This window comes from Medicago truncatula, chromosome 6 (genome assembly GCF_003473485.1).
Source record: "Medicago truncatula cultivar Jemalong A17 chromosome 6, MtrunA17r5.0-ANR, whole genome shotgun sequence".
Classification (NCBI taxonomy): domain Eukaryota; kingdom Viridiplantae; phylum Streptophyta; class Magnoliopsida; order Fabales; family Fabaceae; genus Medicago; species Medicago truncatula.
Window position 1 is genome coordinate 42,590,885 of NC_053047.1, and position 27,643 is coordinate 42,618,527.

Consider the following 27,643-nt stretch of genomic DNA (forward strand, 5'->3'; position numbering starts at 1 on the left):
TTTGTTTATTAAGTTTGAATTAAATTAGTTCAAAATTCAATTAAATTACATGACAAACTTCACCCACAATTCAAACATCCACACTTTCAATCTCTCACTCTTTATTTCTTATTCTTCTCTCTCTGTGTATGGCATAAATCATATTGAATATTCTCTAAACATATATTTCAATGCTAACCTCAAACAAATCAATATTTCCTATACATGGAGGCTATAAGTATTTGATGGTAGTTTGAAATTTTATATTTCTCTAAATATGGGAGGCTATAATAAGTATTTGATATAAGTCCTAAATTTCATATTCTTCAAACATGGGGGCTATAGGTATTTTAGTTAATGTGAGGCTATAATAAGTATTTGATTTAAGTCCTAAATTTCATATTCTTCAAATATTGTTGTGATTAACAATTGTATTAGTGTTAAAATCATAAACTCCACTCAATTAAATTATAAGACAAACTCCACTCACAATTCAAATACCCACACTTTCATCCTATTCTCACTTTCACTCTCAAACATTATAATATTGCACATGGACAGTTCTATGTTGGTGTTTGGAGGGTAACCACCAAGAAAGGGTTTGACAATGTTGATTTTGGATGAAGATGGCAATCCATGCACCTCAACTATCAATGTTGTTTATACGGATGTGTTTGATAATTTGTAGAAAATAGCTTATTAGGTATGAATATGTGTATATTTGTGCTTTATGATCAATTTGAATTATCCAATATACATTAATCACACGCAAAAACCTTTGTTTAATTTTGTAGATAACTTTGGATTTATCAAGTGATGATGCATCTATCTTAAAGATGAATTTATTTATTTTTTTGGATTAATTGTTCTTCCAAGTGTTGACTACTTTTTTGTGACTTATAACCTATGTAGTCATTAATCATTATTGGTCAAGGTTATGTAATGACTTTAAATTAAATTGAACTATATGTCAAATGATGACATCTTTATTTTGATGATGACAACATAATCTGATTTTTCTAACAAGTGCATTATATGTTTTTATTTTGATGGTACGTTCAAAGTAATAATTTGGTTAAGCCGCAAAAAATATTTTTTCGCCCGTGCGTTGCACGGATGGAAATACTAGTATATATATATATACCATGATATTGGCTTGTGTCACAGCACTTAGATATGCTAGGACAAGTTCCATGCTTTGCCACCATTCATATTGAATTTCTTGAGCATCCCAAAGAACATTACCAAAATAAGGATAAACTTCCCTTTTGCACTCCACCTACCAGAAAATCCAATCCATGAATCTTTGCACATTAAATCATGTTTCAATTGCCTTGAACAACTATATCCTGTTGAAAACCCTACGTTCCCATAAGCACTGCATATAAATTATCACAATCTTATTCATTAATACCTTTCTAAATTATAGAAAATTTTAGCGTAATTAGATTTTTCTAATTAACTTTTTTTAAGAGTAATATAAATTTTTTTTCCTAAACTTTTTTGACCTATTTTAGTTTTCTTTTCAAATTTTATAAAATGAGAGGCCAATTTAAAATATGAAACATAGGACCACTTAGCAAATTTTAAAAAATTTACAGACCATTTCACAATTTTTTAAAAATTGGTAGGGACCCTTTTGTAAAATTTAAAAATACAGGAACCAACTTTCAAAATTGAAAAGGGTTATAAAAACCGATTTGAGACTCTATATAGTTTTGGCAAATTACTTCATGAAATTCTTTCATTTTAAATATTCTCTAAATTAATCATTCAAACAAAGAAATTTAAATAGACGGATTTCAATTTCCCTTTAAATTTACATTACTTCAAAAAAAATTATCATCCAAACAATAAGACAATGTAGTATATATTTTTAGAAAATGCTAACTTGTACCCTAAGAGCACAAGATAAGGATCTTATAAGTAATTAAAAAATAAATATTGTATTGAAAAGATAAGGTTTTAGATTATGAATGCACAATTTTCAATATTAAATTTTTACCTTTAGTTTTTTATCTTTTGCCCTTATGGCATAAGTTTGCAAGATCCTATATTTTTTAACACATTTTTTTTATTGTTTAAAATTTGCATGAGTTTCACCAAATTTACATGGTTTACGTATGATTTGATGGAGGGCGGGTTTTACCATGGTGAAATTGTTAAATTTCTCCATCTTAGACCAATTTTGTTTTATATGTGTTATTACCTGTACTCATGTGTGATTACCTGTACTCCTGTTTTCTTATATTTCAATTCAGACCCTAATTAAAAATAGCTAAAATATGCTTTTAGTCCCTGCAAATATGCCTCGTTTTGATTTTAGTCCTGTAAAAAAAATTGTTTTTGGTCCCTGCAAAATTTTTTGTTTTTTAAAATAGTCCCGGGACTATTTTAAAAAACAAAAAATTTTGCAGGGACCTTTTTAAAAAACAAAATATTTTGCAGGGACCAAAAACTAATAAATCAGTTCAATCATCATGTGCCATGTTTGCAAATCATCACAAAAATGGGATCAAGGACTATTTTAAAAAACAAAAAAATTTGTAGGGACCAAAAACAATTTTTTTTTTTACAGGGACTAAAACCAAAACGAAGCATATTTGCAGGGACTAAAACCATATTTTAACCTTAAAAATAATAATTTGACCCCAATTGTTTTAGTTAATTCATTTATGGGTGGATACTTGGTTTTTTTACCCTCCTCCGTTGAAAAGTCTAACACCCGTTGCTCAATCTCATTTTCAATATACTTAATTGCTATTCATTATTTTTTTGGATCTAGAATTCAATCCCTAAAAAAAAAAAAAATCTTATTCACCAAATTAACCACAATATGATTGAGGGAAAAATGGGTTGAACGAAGAAAACAAATCAAAATCCTTGTTCTTCTTCTCTCTCGTGCATCTCCTCCATGGCACTAACCACCAATCCTCCATTTTTATCTGAGTTCAAACTTGCATGTGATAACCGATGATCTCTCTCTATTGGAATATTAGTGGTTTGGGTTAGGGTATGGTGTACCTATGTCATTTGACTTCATATTTGAAACCTAATTGTGTTATATGATATTTATCATGTATAATTGAGTTTTTCCATAAAAAAAAAAAAAAGTAAATTTGAATCTTAATTAGGGTAAATGAATGTTAAATACAATCAATATTTCTAAATTAATTACAAATAATTCCTTTCAATTTAGTGAGAATTAATTTTAAACCGAATTAGTTGAAATGAGATTTTTGAATTTTAAACCCAATAAGAATATTAGTGGCTAGGGTTTGGATTAGGGTATGATGTAACTATGTCATATGAGTTTGAGTTTAAAACCTAATTGGGCTAAACGATATTTACTAGGTAGAATAGAAAGTTAAGTAGACTAACTGAATCTTTATTACATTCAAAAATTATAACTTAATTGAAAATGATCCCTTCCAGTTTAATGAAAGTGTTAAACCTAATTAGTTGGAATGTGTTGGGTATTTGTATTGACTGCATTGTTGCTAAAAACAAATATCCTTGTTCTAATGTAGATGTTGGAACATTAAACGGAACATTGCAGACGTTAAAACATATGACAGAACATATTAAAATAAGTGCGCTAGAATTTCAGAATGAGACTTGTGAATTTGAATTTTAAACTCAATAAGAATAGTAGTAGATAGGGTTAGGGTTAGGGTATGGTCTAACTATGTCATTTGAGTTCAAATTTGAAACCTAACTGAGCTAAATGGTATTTATTAACTGACATAGGAACTTAACTAGAATAAATAAATCTTTATTATATTCAAAATTTGTAACATAATTGAAAATGACCCCTTTCAAATTTAATGTAAGTTTTAAACTTAATTAGTTTGAATGAGACTTGTGACTTTGAATTTTAAACCCAATAAAAATATTTGTGGCCAGGGTTGGGATATGGTGTAACTATATCATATGATTTCGAATTTGAAACCTAATCGAACTAAATGATACTTATCAAGTAGGATTTTAACTAGGCTAAATAAATCTTTATTACAATCAATATTTCTAACTGATCAGACCTGCCCATCACAACCAGATATGCAAAGATTCAGATTCACAAATACTTGAAGTGTCGCGACGAGCAAGAAGATTCAGATTCGAACCACGTTGTTGTCTGCACTGGATCCACCTCCAACGTCGGCGGTGTTTCTTCCGGAGGTGAGACGGACAACAACGTCGCATACAACAGTGATAATAACAGATCCTGGAGCAGCGACTGCTCTCTTGGTCGGGGAGGATCTGGAAGTGATTGAAACTAAGATACACCTTTAATTTTTTAATTAATCTCGGCCGTTGAATTGTTTTTTGCCACATGTCACTCATCTATGCATTGAACAGGGGTAAATGGAGGAAGGCTAAATGGAGCATAGTCGAACTCTAGAGTAAGGGCATGGTAATTACATAAGGATATCATTTTCTTTATCGGTGTTTTTGGTAAACAACATGACTAGTTTTAATTATTACAAGCAGGATCAAATCAGAAATCCTAGGAATATTGTGCAATATTTTTCCATAAAATACATGAATGTTCATCATATTCATAGGTTGCTTTATGAACAAGATGAATAAAATTGTTTTTTGTTATGAAGGTAATGTCTTTCGACAGAAAGCAGTAATGAAAATGCAAGTATAAAGACTTAAAAGTTTAAACGCGGAAACTTAAAGAAAACTGAATGAAATGTAAATTGCATTGCATTTGAATGTAATGATGGTTCGACAAATCAAGTTACATACATTATGTGACTCTTTTCTCTAGACGTCGGTACTTCGAGTGATAGAATTTTATAAATGATTTACGACCTCTTTTTTTCATGAAAAACTATTATTTATACATAGAAGAAATAACTGCAAAAATTAAACTATTAAGAACCGCACTTCCTCGACCGGAAACTGCCTGTCTCCCACGTCCTGGACATTTGAAGCCAACCTCTTCACTAAATTAACTTTCTGTCGAATCATGGCTCATGTCGAACGTTCTCAATGTCAGTCGAACCCAACAACATCTAATCATGGATTTAGAGAATTTTGCAGCTTTGGATCTTCATTCCAAAAATTATAAATTCAAACAGTAATCTTTGTATAATTAAATAATAGTATTTTTTTTTTAAAAAAATATAATAATTTTTTTAAAACACATTCTTGGTTATATATTTTTTATATGAATATCACCTGGTTCATAAAAAAGATAAAATCTACATCATCAAAATTCATATGATTAATCTTTCAAAAAAAATCATATTATTGGTAAAATAACTATTACGATTATCATTATTAAGAGTTAAAGTTGTTAGAGATTCAAAGTTCCAATCCAAACTACTACCAACTACTACTAACATTTATCAAGTTTTTTTAAATAATAAAGAAAAATGGAATATTTATTTTGATTAAAAAAAACATAGTAACGGAAAATAAAATAACACCGTTTTCTACATGTTGCAAATCTATAAATCTATAAAAAAAAAAAAAAAACTAGGTGATTTGTACAATTTCAAAAAGTGTACATTAGTTTTTTAATATTAAAATCTCATCCATGTTTTAGGTAAACATTTTAGAGCAATCATATCCATTGATATTTATTAGTATTAAATCAATGGCCCTTGTTAAATTGATCTAAGTTGGGGAAATATATCAATTTGCTCATACTAAACGTTGCCTTAATGGAGCCTATGTGAATTTCAATCGATACTAAAAAAAAGTATGTTGAAAAGTGTATGGTAGAGAAAATATTCTACCACAAAAGATAATTCTAGAGAGTATAGCTTGCCTGATGACTTCTAGTGTGATATTCAAGACGTTGAAGTTAAAGGGATCCTCTTTCAAGCTTTGTCTCTCAGTGATGCAAATGAGAATAATGAAAATAACCAAATAAGATAGCTGAGAGAATACAAGTAACAAGACACTCCACTAAGCTTTTTTGCTCTGATCTCTTCACATCATTAACTTTGTGGTCCCTTATTATAGGTAAAAATGTTGTATATGGTGGGAGATACCTGTCAAATTAAATTCGAACCAAAATTCAAACTTAGTAGTGACAGGTGTATTACATATTATATATTTTATTCTCCATATAATAAAGAATTTTATGTAGAAAGTGTTTATCAAAAAAATAAAGCTGCGTTATAAAACAATCTTTTATACAAGGAAGAAATTCCATAGTTCGTGTATTAATTGCTTGCCCAGCTTTATAATCCTATGGTAAAGTTAATTCATGTCACATCAGATTATATGGTGTATTGCACATTTGTCCATAATGTATGTTATTATATCTTTACTTATTACAATTGTGTCCTTGATTAAATCAAAATTAAACATAGATTCTCATTTATGCACTAAGATTGAAATTCCCCTTAATATTTTATATAAGAACTGATTTGTAATAAGATACAATTTAGTTTTAGAATAGTCCACCAGCATGACACTAGCCGACATGACATCAACACTTATTATATTGGCTAAACAAAATAATTTTTTTTAAAAAAATCAATTTTCTAACTGCACCAAAGAAGCCATGATTATATTCCAGTTCCATCCTCCATGTAAGTGGGTAAACAGAATTTATGCAAAGCAAATTGACAAAAAAAATTCAGATTTTATATATATTTTTTATTAATATATTTTTACAAAAGAAAGTAGTGTGGTAAGAAAAACATAACATGTGGTAGATGATAAATTTAGGTTTAATTACCTTTTTGGTCCTTTAACTATTTAATTGGTATTGGATTGGTCCTCTAACTAAAAATTGATTTATTTCGGTCCTCTAAGTTTCTCACCGTTACTATATTTAGTCCTTTCTGTTAGTTTTATTCAAATAAACGTTAGAATTTGTGTTATGTGGGTACTTGACCTCGTGTTTCACACATACATATGAACCATAACAGTTACCAATAATATCAGTCACTATTTAATCATAATACCTTAACAAGGCATAAGACCAAAATGATACTAATAAATCAAGTTAGAGGACCCGCATAACACAAACCCTAACGTTTATTTGAATAAAACTAACATAAAAGACTAAATGCAGTAACAGTGAGAAACTTAGAGGATCGAAATAAATCAATTTTTAGTTAGAGGACCAATCTAATACCAATTAAATAGTTAGATGACTAAAAAGGTAATTTAGCCATAAATTTATGGAAGTAGTGTTAAAGTAATTATGCCTAAAGAAGATTGATGTGTAGTATAACTGACTATAGTCAACTTAAAAACATATGTGAAAATTAAGTTCAGTATACAAACGATCAATGTTATGTAATGGATGCCTACCAAGAAATCAGACATACATCTTATCATGAAAAAGAAGAAATCATACATCCATATATATGGTAAACATTTAGTAGTGCTTTCCGAACATGAAAAACCATGAACTTTTGTCTCCATCATGTACCATAAATAATAATACTTTATAGGCTAAAATATGCTTTTGATCCCTGCAAATATAGCGAATTTGAGTTTTGGTTCCTGGTAAAAAAAAAAATTGAAATCCATCCCTGCAAAATTTTTTGTTTTTTTAAAAAGTCCTTGACCCCACTTTTTTTGTTGATTTGGCATAATATTGCTAAGGTGTCACTTGCTCATTGTACAAACTCATCCACGTGGAAAATACATGGCATTTCAAGTTTTTTTTTTAACATTTATAAATTAATGGCTTAATTGATCTGTCGGTCCTTTAACTTATTTCTTTTATTCAATTTGGTCTCATAAGTCTTAACTTTCTCAAACACGTCTTTAACTTATTTCTTTTATTCAATTTGGTCCAATTTTAATAATTTTAATCCCCTAAAAAAACAGACCGTTAGATTACGAAGGTCTATCAGATTTTATAGTGTATCACCAACATCTAATTTATTTACTTTCTTCTTCTTCTTCCCTCATCTTCATCTGCATTCATCCTTCATCATCTTAATAATTTTTTTTCTTCATCATCTTCATAAAACCAAAACAAAAATTCTTCTCTCAATTTTCCTTTCCTTAAACAAAGAGAGTATAAAAGAGGTTGGCCTCCATAAAATTCATTTTTAACTTAAACAAAAAAAATTCTCTAAAAAAACAGATTGCTCACCTTCTCTCTCATTCTGGAAATCAAAACCGCCCTTCCATGTTTCTTCTCCGGCGGACTGAACACCTTCCGGCACGGTGGCCGGTGGTGCACCACCGTGCTGGAGTTATAAACTCCACTTTTTTTCAAAAAAATTTACACCTTTAAATATCGTTTTCTCTCCTAAACTGAAATCCGGTTTCACAAATTCGAAAAAGGTTCAAAATAATTCTAGATCTAGTTTTTAAAATTCAAAAATCAGTTTTAATAAAAGAGGAATTGTTCCTCTTTCTTTCTTTCGATCTGTTCGGTTTGATGGATGATTTGGCTGTTTGATGGTGTTTATGCGTGATCTGTTTAGTTGAATGTTGCATAATGTTGTTTGTGTTGAAACAAAAAACAAAACAGTAGGAAAAGGAAAGAAACGTGAGATCTCTAAACAATGGGCAAAGCAATATAGAACGCCCAAATGTCAGAGAATACCATCCTTTACAGGATAATAACAGTACCAAATGCTAGATCCTTTTTCACATTTATGGGTTTCAAAATTGTGGAAGTGATAGATGATAGATGATTATTCACATTTATGGGTTTTAAAATTGAGTTGAAGTGATGAATTTCTGAAATTCTTTTTACTAGGTTTTTATTATGAAGATGATAAAGATGAAGTACGGTAAAATAAAATGTAATATTTGGATTCAAATCAGTTTTGCTTCCTTTTAAATGAATTTTGGAAATTGTTAGTGTGTTCTTGAGGTTATGTGATGAACACTCGACGATTTTGATTATTTTTGTTTGTTTGATCCGAAAAGGAAAATTGAGAGAAGATTATTTTTTTTTTTTTTGGTTTTATGAAGATGATGAAGAAAAAAAAATTATGAAGATGATAAAGGAAGAAGGTAGATGAAGATGAGGGAAGAAGAAGAAAGTAAATAAATTAGGTGTTGGTGATACACTATAAAATCTGATAGACCTTCGTAATCCAACGGTCTGTTTTTTTAGGAGATTAAAATTATCAAAATTGGACCAAATTGAATAAAAGAAATAAGTTAAGGGACGTATTTGAGAAAGTTAAGACTTATGGGACTAAATTGAATAAAAGAAATAAGTTCAGGGACCGACAAATCAATTAAGTCTAAATTAATTAATAATAATTAAATTGTTTTTCAAAATTAAGAAAACATTTAATTAAATTAAATAAATAGAATCAGAAAATGAAGAAAATTTTGAAATTAAAAAAACCTTTTTTTTGAATTTAATAAAAGAAACTAGTGAAATCAATTCATGATGTCTTCTTTCCCACCGTGTTTGTTCATTAGCAAGAACAAGCTAGCATCCTTATCTTCCACCCTTCTATGGATCAAGTTCTATGCTTATTTACTTTAAGAAGTTTACACCCAAAACAAAACTAATAAATTCTTCACAAACTGCTTCTTCTTCAACTCAATTAAATCACACCCAAGTTTCACTTCTTTTTCAACTTTATCAAATCAGATCCATATCCACTTCCAAACCTCTCTCCAATTATATCACTTCATTTGAGTTGATTTGTTGTAACTTCTCAACAACAAAATCAAATCTTTATCTAATTGAAGAAAAACCCGGATGAAAAAAAATTGAATTTGAGGATTGGACAGAGGAAAAGATTGAATCTCTGGAAGATTAAAGAAAAGGGTTTTGATTGAATGAGATGAGATGTACAAAGTAGGAGAGTTGTATCATTACTGATTCTCACTATTCCCACTCCCTCACCTTCGTACCTTCTTCACCAAAGAAACTTATCACAAACAGAGGATGAGCATCGTGGTCGGTGGTGGTGCTCCGGCGGCCATCGGTGGTTTCCTCTCAGAAATCTCTATAAACAAAGAAACTTTATCTTTTTCTTAAATTTCTTCCCCAAACTTCATCCTTCTTCTTCACCAAAGATGAAAGAGAGAAAAAAATCTGGATTGACTTTTTATGCTGATTGAATCTCTTGAAGATGAAGGTTATTGGAGAGAAGAAGAAAAAAACCGAATTGAATATGATGATGAAAAAGGATGGAGGTCAAATGAAGAAAGTCCATTGAAGATGATGGAGAATGATGAAGGGATTGGGATTTGGGATGGATGAAGAAAAGGAGGAAATTGAACCCTAAAAAATATCTTCCTTTTCAGATTATGTTTATTTAATTTAATTAAATGTTTTCTTAATTTTGAAAAACAATTTAATTATTATCAATTAATTTATAAATGTTTAAAAAAAAACTTGAAATGCCATGTATTTGCCACGTGGATGAATATGTACAATCAGCAAGTGACACCTAAGCAAAGTAGTGCCAAATCAGCAAGAAAGTGGGGCCAAGGACTTTTTTTAAAAACAAAAAATTTTGCAAGGATGGATTTCAAATTTTTTTTTTTACCAGGGACCAAAACCCAAACTCGCTATATTTGCAGGGATCAAAAGCATATTTTAGCCTACTTTATATTTAATTTGTTACATCAAATGCTATTTGTTGAAAGTTTGAAAGAAAATGAATGATCATATAATAGGCGTCTAAGGAATACTAAAAAACTTGTGTAAACAATCCAAGTAACATCGACTTAAATCATGATTAGATCTCTACAATGGACTAAATGTATACGACTTTGAGTTTGACATCACATTTTTTACCTAGAATTTTAAGAATTTGAGTGCACGGATCGTCTCCCTTTTTTCTTACATGTATATTTTAATAGTGAGTTAGTTCTCACATGTGATACTTCGACAATTTCCTTCTCAAATATGAATTCAAATGTCTAACATGTTCTTAATCAAACATAATTTTTTTTTTTATCCACGATAACATTGTATTGACTCACATGTATTTGTTGCATGCCTCTTGAGCTCTACATTGTCAACAAAATTTTTTGAGACAAGAAGCCGATCACAACTTCAGCCGTCATCTTCTCTAATACCATAATTGGATCACGAAGGATCTTATAACACCGTAAATTAAAGATCGTTTGCACGTTAAACTAAGAGCAACCATATAAATGTTTAGACCCTACTTTTTTTTACTTCCACTTAAACACTAGTTAGTCAATTTTTTTAACTATTAGAGTAAATAATTAATTAAAGGTAATTGTTGAAATATCCATGTAGTTAACTATTGAAACAATAGCGAAGACTTTTCTTACCTACACTCAAACACTCTAATAGGGAAGACTTTCCTAAGCTATCTCTTAATTCCTTCCACCACAAAGTCAACAATAGGCTAGCAAGGGCTTTCCCTTATATATAATCAATGTATAATGAATAATGAATTATGTTGGTGGAATTTTTACCCATGGATATGCAATCAATGTACAATCTGAGTTTTTTCACAAATAATCTGGGTTTAGTTGAGTTGAAAAATTTAGAATGAAGAGAGAAAGGAGTGATGAGAACTGTTGACAGGGATGACAAAGTTACACGCGCGCGTGGTAAAGGAATAAATATATGAGAGATAAATTTAACTATTTAAGATCTCAATTGTTAATTTCAATCCAATGGTCATTATCTATTCCTCTTACCCTCTCATAATAAGAGTCCTCTCATTTGATACATTCCATATATATATATATATATATATATATATATATATATATGGTTTTTAACATATTTATGTATCAAATGTTAGTTAGAAATTTCACATTAGATTGTAAAAGTGGATGTTGAATAAGTATAAATGAGTACTCATGTTAGTCAATATTTCTTAACGTTTTAAGTGAAGATATAACGTTCAAATCACATATCTGGTTCTCAAAGTCCAATGTAATAATCCCTTTAGATGTAGGCACCCATCATGACCGAACATAACATTAGTAACCATTTTCCCCTTTGTTTGCTCCTAACATGCACCAAACACGGTTGGCGTGCTAATTATGAAGGGAGATTAAAATGACATGAATATTCCTACATTAGACTTGGTGCATAGGCCTCCACGCCTTTTTGTGTTTTAACATGTATATTTTCATCTAGATTTTTTCTACGTTACCTTTAAAAAATTGTGGGTAATTTATCCACAACCAATGAGAATTAGCCACATCAACAAATTTGCAAATGGAGTAAAGATTAACTTTGTGAGTACCAGTTGTAAATTTACTCTAACTCTCATTGGTTGTTGCATTAACTACCCACAATTCTTTAAGGTAGGCTAGGGTTAACCTTTTATCTAATATGATATATAGTTAACGCACACACTTCAAATACTTATGACTCAAATGTTAGTTCATTCGTATAGTATGGTCTCACTCCACTTTCATTGGCTCACATATATCAATCTAAGATTTTTTTTCATTATACTTTAACAATAGTCAAATTTACTCACTTGATAAAAAGATATAATGTAGCAAACAAAGAGAGAAACTTACATCATGACAACGAACATGAACATCACCAATATGGCTGAGGAGATGGTAGAGAGATCAAAAACAGATTCACCAGAATGTCTAGCATTTGAAACTTGAAACAAAGTTGCAACCACTTTCTCATATAGATTAAGATCCTCCATAATATTGGAACTCCATTCCATGGAACAAAACAATACAAATTGTATCACATTGAAACCAAAGACAGTGACAAGAAGGAGCCAACAATGAAGAGAAGAGAGCAAATGGTCATAACCCATTTCCTTTGAATTCTTCAACAAGTAAGAGAATTCCTCTCTTTTATTAACACTTTTCAGAACCTTTATGAAAAGCCTCAAACATGGAGGGTAAAGGGTATTACCTAAAAGTACATGTGGAAGAATAAGAAGAAGAAGTCCTGAATTCTTCTTGAAAACTATCATGTTCTCATTGGTTGGTACATAACCACATGTTGCAAATGTTGAAACTATGGTAAATAAAGAAAATGTTTCTATCTTGATGCCTTTGTTTTTAAGTACATTTTTAGCACTTGGCCATGGTACATTGGTTATGTACAAAGTCACCAAACTAAAACCAAAAAAATGAACAATTATAAGGTAAGCCAAAACTATATAACATAGATACCTAAGAGAATTATACTTAATTTTGTCTTTATTAATGTTATTATTATTGTTATCAGAGTATGGTTTTCTGACTGAGGAATAGAAACTAAACCAAGTTCAATTTGATTAATCTTAATTGGAGGATAGTTACTCCTACTACATTCACCATTGAGACATTGATTTTTGTTGAAATTGAACATATTAAGAAAAAGTTGAAGCATGGAAGTAAAAACTTCACCACCTACTAACATAAGAAAGGTAAGAAGAATGAGTTGTGAATTGGAGAAAACTTCCATTTCTATGGATGTCATGCTAGAAACAGTGGAAGCAGAAACCGAAGTGTAAAATAGATCAAAGTCTTTTTGTCTAACAGAAGACCTTGGCTTTGAAAACTTGAGACCCAAGTAACCAAAGAGAGAAAGGATAATGTAATAAAAGAGGTGAATGAAAAAATGGTTGAATTGGAAGGATAGAGAACGAGGCAAGAAACCATTGAAGTTGAAGTTGAATTTGTTGGGAAAATAAGTACAAAGATTTTTTGAGTTTTTACCAAAGTTGTTCTTCATGGTTATGCTGTGTTATGTTTAGTTGAAGATCTTGGCTTGGCAAAGTGTCAAGTGGGAAGGAATTTATAAATAAACCAAAGCAATAGGAAGGTAGTGGTCTATGCACATTTACTTCATATGAAAATAAAAAAATATAAATAAAAAAAAAAAGTTTAGTTCCACTTTTAATCAAATTTCATGGTGTGATTGGACAATTTTTCATGTGAATAATTCTCCATAATTTTTCTTTTTCTCTCTATTTTAATCTAAATAAGTGACTTTTACATAGATCTATGTTTTTTTCTTTGTGATTTCATCATCTAAGTGTGGTGGTTTGTTGTTCGTCGTCTTGTGCGGCGTTGTTTGCTTTCCCGTCTTCTTGCGGTGTTCATTTTATTCCTATTGAAAGATCAATTATTCAATCAAAGATTTGGACGTCAACGTTGCAGATCCGAAGGTCATGAATATTCCGGTGACTTTAATTTTATCATATATTTTTGTAGGCATTATGCCGTTATATGCTATTAACTTGGATGTTGTGAGTTTGTTCGCAGATTAATCCTTTACGTTTTTAGCGATGTTGAATGATGTAATCTCTTGATTTGAATGAATGAATATCATTTTATTTTTGTAAAAAAAAAAATTCTCCATAATTGCAACACTTGGGAGACTAAAAGTAAAGGACCAAAATTGCACTTCACATGCAACAAAAGAAATGCATATATTATATATATATTTGCTAGAACACACCCACTTGTTTTGTTAGAATGTGTGTTATAGCAACATACACCTTAAGGTGTATTTATTAACTTTTTAGTTATAACTACTCCCACATAAAAACCAATGGGTGTGCTCTAGCAAATCCCATATATATATATATATATATATATGCATATATTTGTTGAAGGATTTTTTGAGGACAAAAATGCTAGATAAACTAATGATCTTTCTTTTAGAACTTAAGAGACTTGAACAGAAGTCATTTCTAAATCTAGAAAAAAGAAACATTCGGGCAAGAGCAAAGAGCTATGTGAAGCCGGACTTCTAATTTATACGACTCTCAAATATTTATAAGGATATAGAGGTCAAATTGTTAGGGTGTAGGATAAAAAAAATAACACCTTTACCTAAGGATAAAACTTGTCATTTAATGTTATTTTTCCATAGGTAAACATCTGAAAGATAGCATTTTTGCTATCAATTATTCATTGTTCATATGATAAAAAAAATAACACCTTTACCTAAGGATAAAACTTGTCATTTAATGTTATTTTTCCATAGGTAAACATCTGAAAGATAGCATTTTTGCTATCAATTATTCATTGTTCATATATAAGAGACCAAGTGTCTCTTTGTGTGTTGGTAAAAGCGCAAAAGTCATGTTTGAACCAATACTCGTATATATATCACTATAACCGGTGTTGAATTTTTTTCAATTCTTTTTAAATGAAATTTTTTAATATTTACAACTAGACCTCTAAATTGTCGGCGACGAAGTCTTTTTATTTTTATTCAATTTTTATTTCTTAATTTTTAATTTTTACTTTACTAAGTAAGTTTTATTTCCCATGTTTTTTGTATTTCTTTTTTCTTAATATTTTAAGGGGTTTTCTTAATAATTTTTTAGTTAATTTTTTTTTTTGAATTATAGTTAAAAATATATAAAAGGCGGAAGTGAGTATTTATAATGAGAAACAAAGAAATAATCTATACTAAATATAAAGAATATTTTACCCTTCATTAACTATTTTACCCTTCATTTAAAATATCTTATTTACTATTTTATCATTTAATAAATAATATTTTAAATTTTAATTAAAAAATTTAATTTCATTAAAGTAGAATATATCACACTACAATAGGAAAAATATTATATATGAATCGATCACCAGAGAAAATTGAATATGAGACTTTGAGAAGAACACGCTCTAAATTTTTGGTTTTTTTGAAAATGTAAGTCAATTGGTCACCTCAAAATCCTCTTGCATCTTTTGTTAACATTTAAAAATAATATAACTTTTATCAAATAAAAACATAAAATATTAAACGGGTCTTAAAATCTCTATATTGCACAAACGGGGAAAATGATAAACTAAAATTGAACAAAAGTAATCCTTAAAAAAGATTACAACTATAATAGAATTAAGAAGAAGAAAATAGTGAGAATTATGAAGAAGACTCCAGAGAACAAATATTCCTCTGTACTTTGTTTTTTGGAAAGAAAATATTCTTCTCTACTTGATATACATATGTGTATTTATCATATATGCTGAAAAGCATTTTATGTTTCTTCCTCTTTTTAACGCATTATATATAATTTATGATATGAATTGGCTTTTGCATGCGTACCCTTTTTGTATTTTAGTATTATAGTGCATTTCTTCCGTCCTAAAATATAAGTAAAAATTGGTTAATAAAAATTAATGTATTTGATTCAAAATTTGTACAAAATATATCAACTTATGTTGATTCATTTTTGCTTACATTTTAAGACGGATGGAGTATATGATATGATATGTATGCTCCCTCTAAATAATTTACTTCTATTCATACAATATGTTTTTGCTGACATGAAAGCTTTTGAAGGTTTTAGACTCTTTTCTGCCCAATCTTATCTTATCTGTGGTAAATTTCATTATTTTTTCGGATATGAAAGATTTCGAATGTTTTAGGGTGCATTTGAGTGGCTAAAAAAACGAAGGACAGGTTATGACAACTCCAGTTGTGCGGTGTTTGATTTGTAAAACGGTTTATAGGACAAGATAAACCGGAGACAAGAGACAAGACAAAAACTAAATTTTTTGTCTCTCATATAACCACAACACAACTCTTTGTCCCACGTACAAGTTTTCTAAAATATCAAAATAGATTTTTGTCAATAAAAAATTGTATAATACCAAAAACTATTCAATATCATAAAAGTTTGTTATGTGTTGTTCTGCCTTGTATTGTGTTATTCAGTCTGATACTCATTGTTTAGCATATCAAACATACTCTTAGAGTCTTTCTGCCCAATCTCACTACAAGAAAAAAGCTAATTTCACATGGATATTTACCAGGAGCAACAATCCGTGGGAAAATTTACTAGGAGCAAGGCCCTGACAAATGACCTTTTGCAAAAAGTGAGGAGCAACCCTGAATTTCCTTGTCTTTTCCGGGGCAAACGACCTTTATCTCATTTTTCTCTCTCTCCCTCTCATTATTATTATTATCATGTGAGAGCCAATTAGAAGGAAAAAAAAATTGACTCACTCTTCTTCTTCCTCCTCTTACGATATCAACCTTTTTTTATCTCTCTTCAAACACTACCACCACTGCCAGCTTCTCGGCGTCGCTTTGGACGCCATTCTCACCGATTGAGAAAAATTAAACTTTTTTTATCCACTCGACAAGAGCTTTCCGTTGGTCCAATTTGTTTCATTTGTTTCACGAAAGGAGTAACTTTTTCGTTGACCCTTTTTCTTCCCCTACCGCGGTAAGGTCTTTTCCGATTACGATACATCGTTGTCCTTCTTCTCTTATGCTTCATTCATCTTTGTGACTTTTTCCTTCTTTTCTCTTCATTTTTGTGGTGAGAATCAGTTGCGAAGAACCACCGTGTCGGAGCTCCACCGGCTTCCATTAACTTCACCTTCTTGGGTGAGTGTTCTCCTTTCATCAATTTTTGAGTTTGAGCTTTCAAAACTAAAAAATATTTTTTTTTTTTGCTTGCCACGCGCAAAAAATATTTTACACGTCATTTATATTTAAAAAATAATATAAAATTTAAAAAAAGGAAATATCTTTTTAAAAAAATCTGAAAAAATTCAAATTATTTTTTTAAATTAAAAAAATAAAAACAAACAGATTTTTTTTTCAAATATTAAAAAACATTTAGATTTTTTTCCAAAATTTTAAAAAATAGAAAAAAAATCATATCTTTTTCGAAATTAAGAAGATATTTAAAAAACGTGGAATTTAATTTTCTAAGTAAAAAAAATTCGAAATTAAAAAAATTCAGATTTTTTTCGCAATAAAAAAGTTTTTTTAATTTTTTCTACAAAAAATAAAAATTCTGGAAAATATTTTAATTATTAAAAATCTAGATATAAATGTTTTTAAATTCAAATTATATAATCTGAAAAAAAAATCAATTTTATTTAAATTTTTAAACTCTTAACTTCAGATTTTTTTCAAAAGCTTTAAATTTAAAAAAAATCAATTTAAAAAAAATCAGTTTTTTTTTGAATTTTTTTTATAAAATCTTGAAATATTGTTCCAGAATTTAGATTTTACGAAATTTTGAAGATTTTTTAAATTCTGAATATAATTTTTTATGAAATCTTTTTCGAATTTTTTTTTCGAAATTAGGAATATTTTTTAAAAAAATATGGAACGTAATTTTCAAAATAAAACAATTAGATAATATAATATTTTTCGAAGCTTTTATAATTTTAATTTATATTTGAATATTTTAGAATCTTTTTCGTTATTATTTTAAAAGATTTCAAAAATTTTGAAATATATTAAATTTGAGCTTTTTTTGTAATTTTTTCTAAATTTAAAAACAAATTATTTTTCACCTAATTAATTCGTTTTTTATAATTTTTGAAAAATAATTTTCATATTTTTTAATTATTAATGACGTGTAAAATGTTTTTCACGCGTGGCAATCAAACAAATAGAAAAAAGAAAAAGAAAAAGCCACGTAGCTGCCACGTCAGAGATTCTGTCCTGAAGAATCTTTATTTTACAAAGAAGAAATCTAAAAAAAAAAAAAATACAGAGAGCAAAATCAAAAGTGTTCTATATTATAATAGGTAAAAGCCTATTACCCTTTTATGTTATATAACATTGTTCAATCAAGGCGTGCCACGTATCACTATCATTTCACCGAGTATTCATCACTTATCACTTATCTTCAACTCTAGATACTCTCACTTAAAGTAGTGGGAGTATTATCTATCAATGTAAATTAGTGGATTTCAAAAATAAATAATTAAAAAATGTAAATTAGTGATAGTCACTTATTTTTCTTAAATTAGCTTAAAATAATCGTGGATATCCCACTTAGTTTTTTTGACCCCACACTTAATTAAGGAACGTGGATGTGGATATTCCCAAGAAGTGGCTGCTTTCGTCCAAGTCCAACTTTTGTTTTAGTACATTCCGAGTTCATTTTAGAGAAATGGTGATTATCAATTTCTAACTTTTTTTATGTGAAAAAATAAATTAATTAGAGGAGGCATTCTCCATGCAATGTTGTTATTGAAAGAATAAAAATAAAAAGAAAAAAAATTATTTTATTGTTATTGAAAACATTATTAATGTGTAGTATTTTTTAAGTGTGTGTGACTAAAGGAATTGGATTTGTATTTGTGGTCATATAAGAATTAGAATTCTGCTCTCCACCCAGCACAAATCACTAGCGCCCTGCAGCGTTGCCTAAATTACCTTTGCGCAAGTTAAGTCACATTACGTGTCTTAATTTGCGCACGTTGTATTTTTTACGTCACTTAAGTAGCGCAGTGTGAGTTAACTCATGCAGCAGTTACTTAAGTCATTTATCAGCAAAATAGAGACAAAAGCTCCTTATTTTTTTCAACTTCTCCAAACACGAAATTTTTTCCTCCATGTGTGATTTTCTACTTCATTGCATTTAACTTGTAGAAATTTTAGTTTTTTTTAAGAAATATAACATTTTTAAGTTTTTATAAATTTTGCTTGCATGTTAGTTTTGATGATTGTTAGTGATGAATTAACTTAGAAATTGTTGTTTAGAAGTTGTTTAGAGTACAATGTGGTAATTTAGGGTTTACAAACAGTTAGATTACCTAGTTGTTTGAAAATTGCACAGTATGTGTTTGGTAAAATGTCTCTATGGTAATTATTTTGTTTTTTAGGATTGTGAATTATAAAATTAGTTAGTGTAACACCCCGTTTTCCCCACATAAAAATTTCATTCAAATAATCAGAGTAATCATCACAAAACGGAATGTCACACTTCTTAAAAATCATAAACGGAAATAATTAACTAATTTTCCTTCAAAGTTCAATCAACATAATATTCAAAACTTCGCAGCGGAATTTATTTAAACATCTAAAATAGTCTTTGGCACGAAGGTCTCATCATAACATCTCATAAAATTAAATCATCAACTTATTCATGAAAATTCATAATCAATACGTAAGGAATAGAAAAACATGCAACAAAATCCCATCCTGTTACGTATCATAGCACCTAAAGACACACGTGAGAGATAGCCACTCACGACATCAATCAACAGTTACTTATTCTCGATAACCTGCAAGTTACTCATACGAAGAGCAACATTTCCAAGTAGAAGGGGTGAGATTTCACAAAACAATAATATTAAGCATATAATTCATCAATTATATTTAACAACATAAATAACTTCAACATATCATAATTAATAATGCTTCATTAAACACTTCATTAAAATAAAGCAACTTAACAATTCATGGACACAACTCTTCAACTTGACAACTTGACAACTCGACTAGACAATGCGACTTCAACTTGACTATGCAACTTAACTTCTTAATCATGCATGTGGTACCAATCCAGAGCATCAAGCCCTCAACGTATTTAAGCATTAATATACTTCTAGGGCATCAAGCCCTCAACTTAATGGAGCGAAGGCTCCAGGGCATCAAGCCCCCAACGTGTTGAGCAAAGGCTCCAGGCCATCAAGCCCCCAACATGAATGAGTATGCATGGACTCAACAACTTACATCTTACAAACATCGACCTCTTATATATATCCAATAATTTGGAACAACCTCTTTCATCTTAGACCGACTCATGCAGCTTAGTTAATAAACAAACAACAACATAGGCAGTACATAAAACATATCCAGATATAATAATATCAAGTGATAATCAAAAACAACTTAAACATCATATATAATTCATGTAATGAATATACAAATATATCACATTATTAACAACATCAAATCATCTATATCAGGCTTACTGAAACAATAACAGTAAGATAAGCAACTTAGTTTCTTACCCCCATGATCAACTCACATCAACTCGTGCAACAAAGGTCACATTTATCCTAACAAGCAGTCTGTCTCACAACAGCTCGCGAGGCGAGAGCCTCTACTCGCTATGGCGAGTTCACTAACATGGTTGCTCGCCTTGGCGAGTAAGCTACTCGCCTTGGCGAGTTAGGAACTGGGTGCTCTCAGGAACTTGACATTTTTCACTCAAAAATCCCATTTTTAACTTTCATGTGTTCAATCTCAGTCTAAAAACTTGCCTAATCATTCTTATACATGTTCAGGCACTTAAAAACATCTAAAGCTCGACCAAAGGATCAAATTTACAAAATCATGGTCAACTCGCTATGGCGAGTGACTTGCTCGCAGTGGCGAGTGAAATCTGGGCTCACTCGCGAGGCGTGTAACAGCCCGATTTTTAGCTAGATTTATTTTAATTACTTTTATTATGTGTTTTATATGTTGGTGTGTGATTTTCATCATTGGGTGCATTTTCATGGGTTTCCGTGTTAGAAGGGTATTTTAGTCATTTTAGACTTAAGGGTATTTTGGTCATTTTGTGAGAACGGGTAGAATTATAATTTTGGTGGGAATTACTTTTTGTGATTAGTGAGAATAGTTATTTTACTAAGCTACTAGAGTAAAGTTGAGATTTTACCGTTTAGAGACCGTTAGTGACATTTTACCGTTATTAGTTAAATATCGTTTGGAGTGTAGAAATATTTTTGGTTTGAATAGAAATGGGTTAAGCCCACTAGAAACTAGGTTAAGCCCATTAAGGGTCATACCTAAGGAGTTGTCTTAGAAAATATCATTCATTTCATTTCATAAGATATTTTCCTAGAGAGAGGTGGAGAGAGAAAGTGGAGAAGAGAGGAACAAGGGTTAGAGAAGGAGAAACTTGAAGAATCAAGAATTGGGGTGAATCTAAGAGCTAAAGTGAAGCCAAAGTTTGGATTAATCATTATCTAAAGTAAGGGGGTTAGTCTTCATCATAATCATGTTCATTTATCGCAATTTCTCATTTGTTGTATGAATATGGGTTGAATTGAAGAAATGGATAATTGTTGCTAAATTCGTGCTCTAACTGTGATGTTAAGTTTGTATGCATGAATTGATGATAATTGTATGATTGTTGGTGAAATTACATGTTCAATTATGTAAAAATGTGAAGTTTTGAAAATTGTGCTCAATTGGTGAATTTTGCTATGTTGTTGTTGAATTATGATGAGAACCATGTTCAATTGATGTTGTTGTTGTTAATTGATGTTGTTGTTGATGAATCATTGCTTGGGTATGCATATTCATGAATTGATGATGAGAATTTGAATTATTGTTGGTGTTTTGGTGAAAATGGATGAATTTGGTGAATTGGCCAAAAGTGAGATTGATTTTCATGTTCAATGTGTTTTCGAGTGTCCTTGTGAGTTATTTGACCTATAAACAATCTTTGGAAACATGTTTGGGCATTGGGAGATCAAAATTGGGAGTTTTGGGTGAAAAATGGGTGAAAGTTGCTGTCTGATGACTGCACGCTTAAGCGTGCTGTAAGCGAGCTGGTAAGCGTGCAGTTACAGTAGCTACTGGAACTTGGACGCTTAAGCGTGAAGGTGGACGCTTAAGCGAGCAGTTCTTTTTCCAGCACTTTTGAAATTTTGTTCTGAGCTTCCTAGGGCCAATCCGAACTTCTTAAAACACTTCTTTTAACTTGTATAATCATTAGTCTCATACTTAATCCTACTGGAACATCTCCTTGAATGAAATTTGGACTTGGTTTGTGAAATCAAAACTTAACTTTGAAAATTGCTCAAGAACGTTGATTTTTCTGGAAAATGGGATCTTCAAGAAAATGGAATGGGATTAAGATAGAATAGAGATTATATGATTACTGAAAATGGTAGCGATTGGTTTCCTTGAGTTTTATTTGGTTTTGGTTTTGAAAATGGAAGATTCTTGTAAAATGTTAAAGAGAGACGAACATTGATGAAAATATTCTTTTAAGCCAATCACCTTATAAATCTTTCATATTTAGTTTTGTATGACTATATGGAAGTATTTGATTGATAGTTGAGTGTTGAATGTGATGTTTATCTTAAGGTGATGTATTTTCCTCTTGACTTGGAAAGTGAGCAAATCATGTATTTGATGTGAAATTATGTGAAGGTAATGATATTGGTGAATCCATATACATTGTTTATTATGATATGGTGAGTGAATATATATCTTGTTGTGAATTGTTGGTGAGTACATATATGTCGAGAAATGACGAATTGGTGTGAATGCATTTATGCAAGTAATATTGGTGAGAATATGGTGAATTGTTTGTATGAACATATGTATTGTTGTTGAGATATATGTTTATGCATACATGACTGATGGTGACGGATTTTATATCAAATATGGTGAGTTGTTTGTGTGAACATATGCATTGTTGTTGAGTCATATGTTCATGCATACATGACTGATGGAGACAGATATTTTTATATATCCAAATGGTGAGATTATGATGTTCTGTCGACATCATGGGCGACGGCCTAAATATTGGTGAGACTGGTACCGCATGCATCTAGAAGAGTCTAGAACATTGCATGCATTTGATTGGTTGATGAAGTATGTCATAATTGAATATGTGACTTGATGAAATGTGATTGGTGATTGTTCATGACTTATGATTGGTGATTGTTCATGAAATGTGATTAATGAATGTTCATGGAATATGATTGATATTTGTTCACGATATATGTGATTGGTGATTGTGTATGAATAACTGTGAATTGATATTTGTTCATGACACATGTGATTGATGATTATTAATGTGAGATATTGGGGTTTGATGTAAGTATTGATATGAGAATATTATTATTGATCAAGTGCATGATGTTTATATTGAAATATTCATGTTAACTGTTATTTGGATTATGATGATGTAATACTTACCCCCAGTGGATCTGTGATGGACCGCCTGCCTATCTTTATAGATGGGTCGACGTTGTGCAGGTTTAGATGCTTGGTGAGTACTTGGTGTTGCTGGATAGTGGGAGCTTTCTCCGCTATCGGGTCTTAGAGTAGTATAGGTTCTGATCTAGGGGTCTTTGTATGATTACTCTAGATCTTTTGTTGGATTTATTCATGTTTCGAGATTTTGTCCACTTGTCGGACTTGGAGAATTGTTGTGCTTGTGCATTTTGAGATCATGTGACATGTATGCTTTGATGTATAAGAATTTTGTATCCGCTGCGACTGATGAGGTTTTATATACATGCATGTTGACCGTTGATTCGATTTTGATTTCCTTTGTTTTGGTGAAAGTAGCGACTATTTCTTGAATATTATTATTATTCGCATGTTTTATTGCTTTAATAGAAATAGGCTGTTACAAGGCGAGGCATGAATACTCGCGTGGCGAGCGACGAACTTCATCACTCGCGAGGCGAGACATGCTGCTCGCGAGGGCGAGCGATGAATGTTGGCTCGGGCAGAATTGCAGTTTTCATGAAAATCCACCTAAAGGCATGGTTTTAAGCTTAACATTGATTCAAGATATCAACCTATGGATTGTCTAAGGTCTGTACACAGTTTCTACATCAATCTAACAATTTTTCATCAATTAATCATCAATTTCTCACTTTAACCTAATTCTCAAAAACTAATCCTACAACCTGTTAAATACAACCATCAGAATCGTAGACTTAATAGAATTGAATTCTAGCCCCACCCTTACCTTAAGAAATCGATGGACAGCCTCTTCTTGGTTCTTCTCTCTTCTTGTTCTCCCTTTTCTCCCAAAATTGATTGTATGTGAAAACTTTTCTAAACCTAGTTCTAACCTATTTATATCTCCTCTATCTATTCTATTATATTCCTCTTTTTCCCACAAAACTCTCTAAATTCACAGAACAGCCCCTCATCTCAATATTTATTTTATTTTCAAATCTTATTCTATTAAACAATAAAATAAGTCACAACACATCACATAAACACTTAAAATCACATTAATCGTATAAATCATCTTAATAGACTCTAATTTCAACAAAATAATTAAATAAATCAAAAGAGGGCGTTACAGTTAGCATATGGTTTGTTAATTTTGATTATAATATGTTTGATTGCAATGCGGTAGTTTACTGATTGAAATGACATTGTTGGAATTTTAGTGTGGTTGTTGAATTGTTGGAAATGACACAATGTGCGTGTGAAAATGTATCATTGAATTTGTGTTTTGTTAAATGTTTTGCAGATATGCCTCAGAGGAATACGTCTCAGAGACTGCCTGAGCGGCCTCATGATAGGAATGAGAGTGACAGACTTAGGGCATGGAGGCCTGCCCTACTAGTAGTACATGGAGGGAAAAACAAGCATTGCACCCTCCTATGGCTGGTCAAGGGAGAGGTGGGGGAACGAGACTTGCTAGAGTTGATGCTGCAGGGGGGGTCAAGGTCGTAGACGGGTCCATCCTAGACGGTGAACCCGACACAGTATCAGCATGATTATCAGGTGTATGAGCAGGTGCAGGATCAGGCGTATCATTTTCAGGAGCCTCAGCCTCACTAGTATCAGTTTGATGCGTATCAGCAACATCATCATGAGCAGCCTGGTATTAAGCAGGAGCATCCTGATATTGACCAGGAGTAGCCTGATATTGAGGAGCCACAGCAGCAGAATATTAAGCAGCCTCAACAGTATGATGGGGGGGTCGTTTTCAGGGGGTGCCGAGGGTGGTGTACGAGGCTGGACCGGATGGATATGCAGGGGGCCTTCTGAGCTGACGCTTTTACCTCACTTTGGTGGACATGTGGCAGCAGGGTTTGGGTCGATGCCGATTTAAGTATAATTTAATTATTATTTTACTTATTTAATGTTAGAATTAAAATTTATGTTAGCATATATTTAATGTTTGTTTTACTTTTATTTATTTAACGGTGTTGTTTGTTGTTTTTTGTTTTTGTATTTCAGTTTCGAAGAAAACATAGGGTGAAAGGTATCTCGCACGGGAAGAAGCTGAGCCTTAAAAACTTGACATTTCCTATGATGGGGGAACAAAACGAGTGGTTTTGGTCAGAAATGAATATGTCCGGTCTTACTCCCCTTCTGACTAGTGGGTACGAGAACATTTCTCACGGGTTTGTTTGTGCAATGAGAGAGAGATGGCATGAGGAGACCAGCAACTTCCATCTACCGGTTGGGGAGATGACCATCACACTAGATGATGTGGCGTGTCTCCTAGGCATCCCCATCATTGGGAGACTCCTTTCGGATAAAGAGTTAACCCGTGAGGAGGCGCTAGAGATGATGCAGACAAACCTACTTTTTACAGCGGAGGCTGCCGGTAAGGAGCTGACAAGACAGGGTGCTTCTCACATCAGTTTTGGTGCATTGAAGACGCGGTACGAGGAGATCTTGAATAGGTGTAACCAGCTGCTTGTGCCAGACACAGAGGAGGAGCAAGAGGAGCAAGCTCGAGTTAGGCTGGCCTGCATTAAGGCGTTTATGTTGCTCTTGATTGGCTGGACCATTTTTTCCGGCAAGAACAGCAAAAACATTAATCTTTTTTGGCTACTTGCGCTGCAAGATATGGACGAGTTGGACAGCTGGTCATGGGGTGGGATGAGACTTGCTTTCCTATATGAGCAGCTATCTCTTACCTTCGACTCATATGTGGCCTCCTGTGGTGGTTACATGACATTGCTTGTGATAATATTTGTTTTTCTTCTTTTTTACTTATTGGATCGTAAATGTTTAGTTGTTTGTATAATTCTTGCGGTGATATAAATATTTGTTTTTTTGTGTTTGCATGGATGAACTTTGGCACACTTCTCGAACATCATTCCGAGGATTGATGATGATGCCTACGACCCTACTGTTTTCCCGCTTGTGAGTCAATGGAAACCTCCAAGGGGCTTTACTAATCCTGGACACTACAGAGCTGCCATTGATTCGTTGGTACTCCGGATGGATCATGGTCGGCAACGACAGGATGGTCCGTCACTTGCCAGAGCGGGTTCTTAGGCAGTACGGGTATGTCCAGACTATTCACAGGGCTCGTACATACATTGAGCTTATTACGGCGGATGACGTGGCCCATGCCTTCACATAGTTTGTGTAACAGTCCGATTTTTAGCTAGATTTATTTTCATTACTTTTATTATGTGTTTATATGTGTTTGTGTGATTAATCATCATTGGGTGCATTTTCATGGGTTTCTGTGTTAGAAGGGTATTTTAGTCATTTTAGACTTATGGGTATTTTGGTCATTTTGCGAGAACAGGTAAAATTATAATTTTAGTGGGAATTACTTTTAGTGATTAGTGAGAATAGTTATTTCATTAAGTTACTAGAGTAAATTGAGATTTTACCGTTTAATGACCGTTAGTGACATTTTACCGTTATTAGTTAAATATCGCTTGAAGTGTAGAAATATTTTTTGGTTTGAATAGAAATGGGTTAAGCCCACTAGAAACTAGGTTAAGCCCATTAAGGGTCATACCTAAGGAGTTGTCTTAGGAAAATATCACTTCATTCATTTCATAAGATATTTTCTAGAGAGAGGTAGAGAGAGAAAGTGGGAGAAGAGAAGAACAAGGGTTGGAGAGAAGAGGAACTTGAAGAATTCAAGGGTTTGAAGAATCATAGGAGCAAAAGTGAAGTTAGAGCTAATAGTTGGAGATAATTAAGGTAAGGGGGTTAGTTTTTATCATAATCATTTAGTTAATTCTTTTTCTCTTGTTCTATGCATAATTGATTATGGGAATAAGTGATTATCATGAACCCAATCTTTGAAATTTGTGCTTATGTGGTAGAGATATGTTTGAATATGTTAATTTGATGTTAAATGAATTGTTAATGATGAAATTGCAAGTTCATGATGTATGAAAATGGGTAGTTGTAAATTATGTTCAATTGGTGAATTATGCATGGTTGTTGATGAATTGTGATATGTTTCATGATCAACGGTTGTTGTTGTTGTTTAGTGATATTGTTGATGATGATACATGGCTTGGGTTTGCATAATTCATAATTTGTTGTTGAGAAATGGATTGTTGTTGGTGGTTTTGTGAAATTGGTGAAGTTGAGTTAAATGTT

General features: G+C 31.5%; 2 protein-coding genes across 2 annotated transcripts; one reads left to right on the plus strand and one right to left on the minus strand.

Annotated features, from left to right (window-relative positions):
• Positions 1 to 1,158: 1,158 nt before the first annotated feature.
• LOC25497019 (sodium transporter HKT1-like) lies at positions 1,159 to 13,576 on the minus strand. The gene is given in 5 exon segments (XM_024786617.2): positions 1,159 to 1,357; positions 5,765 to 5,889; positions 5,891 to 5,990; positions 12,412 to 13,090; positions 13,093 to 13,576. Coding segments are annotated over 5 exon segments (1,587 nt in total).
• Positions 13,577 to 24,876: 11,300 nt separating this feature from the next.
• LOC120576128 (protein MAIN-LIKE 1-like) lies at positions 24,877 to 26,332 on the plus strand. Its single transcript, XM_039827134.1, has 2 exons — positions 24,877 to 25,038; positions 25,517 to 26,332. The coding sequence occupies exons 1-2, from the start codon at positions 24,877 to 24,879 to the stop codon at positions 26,330 to 26,332; spliced, it is 978 nt and encodes a 325-aa protein (XP_039683068.1).
• The last annotated feature ends 1,311 nt before the right edge of the window (positions 26,333 to 27,643 follow it).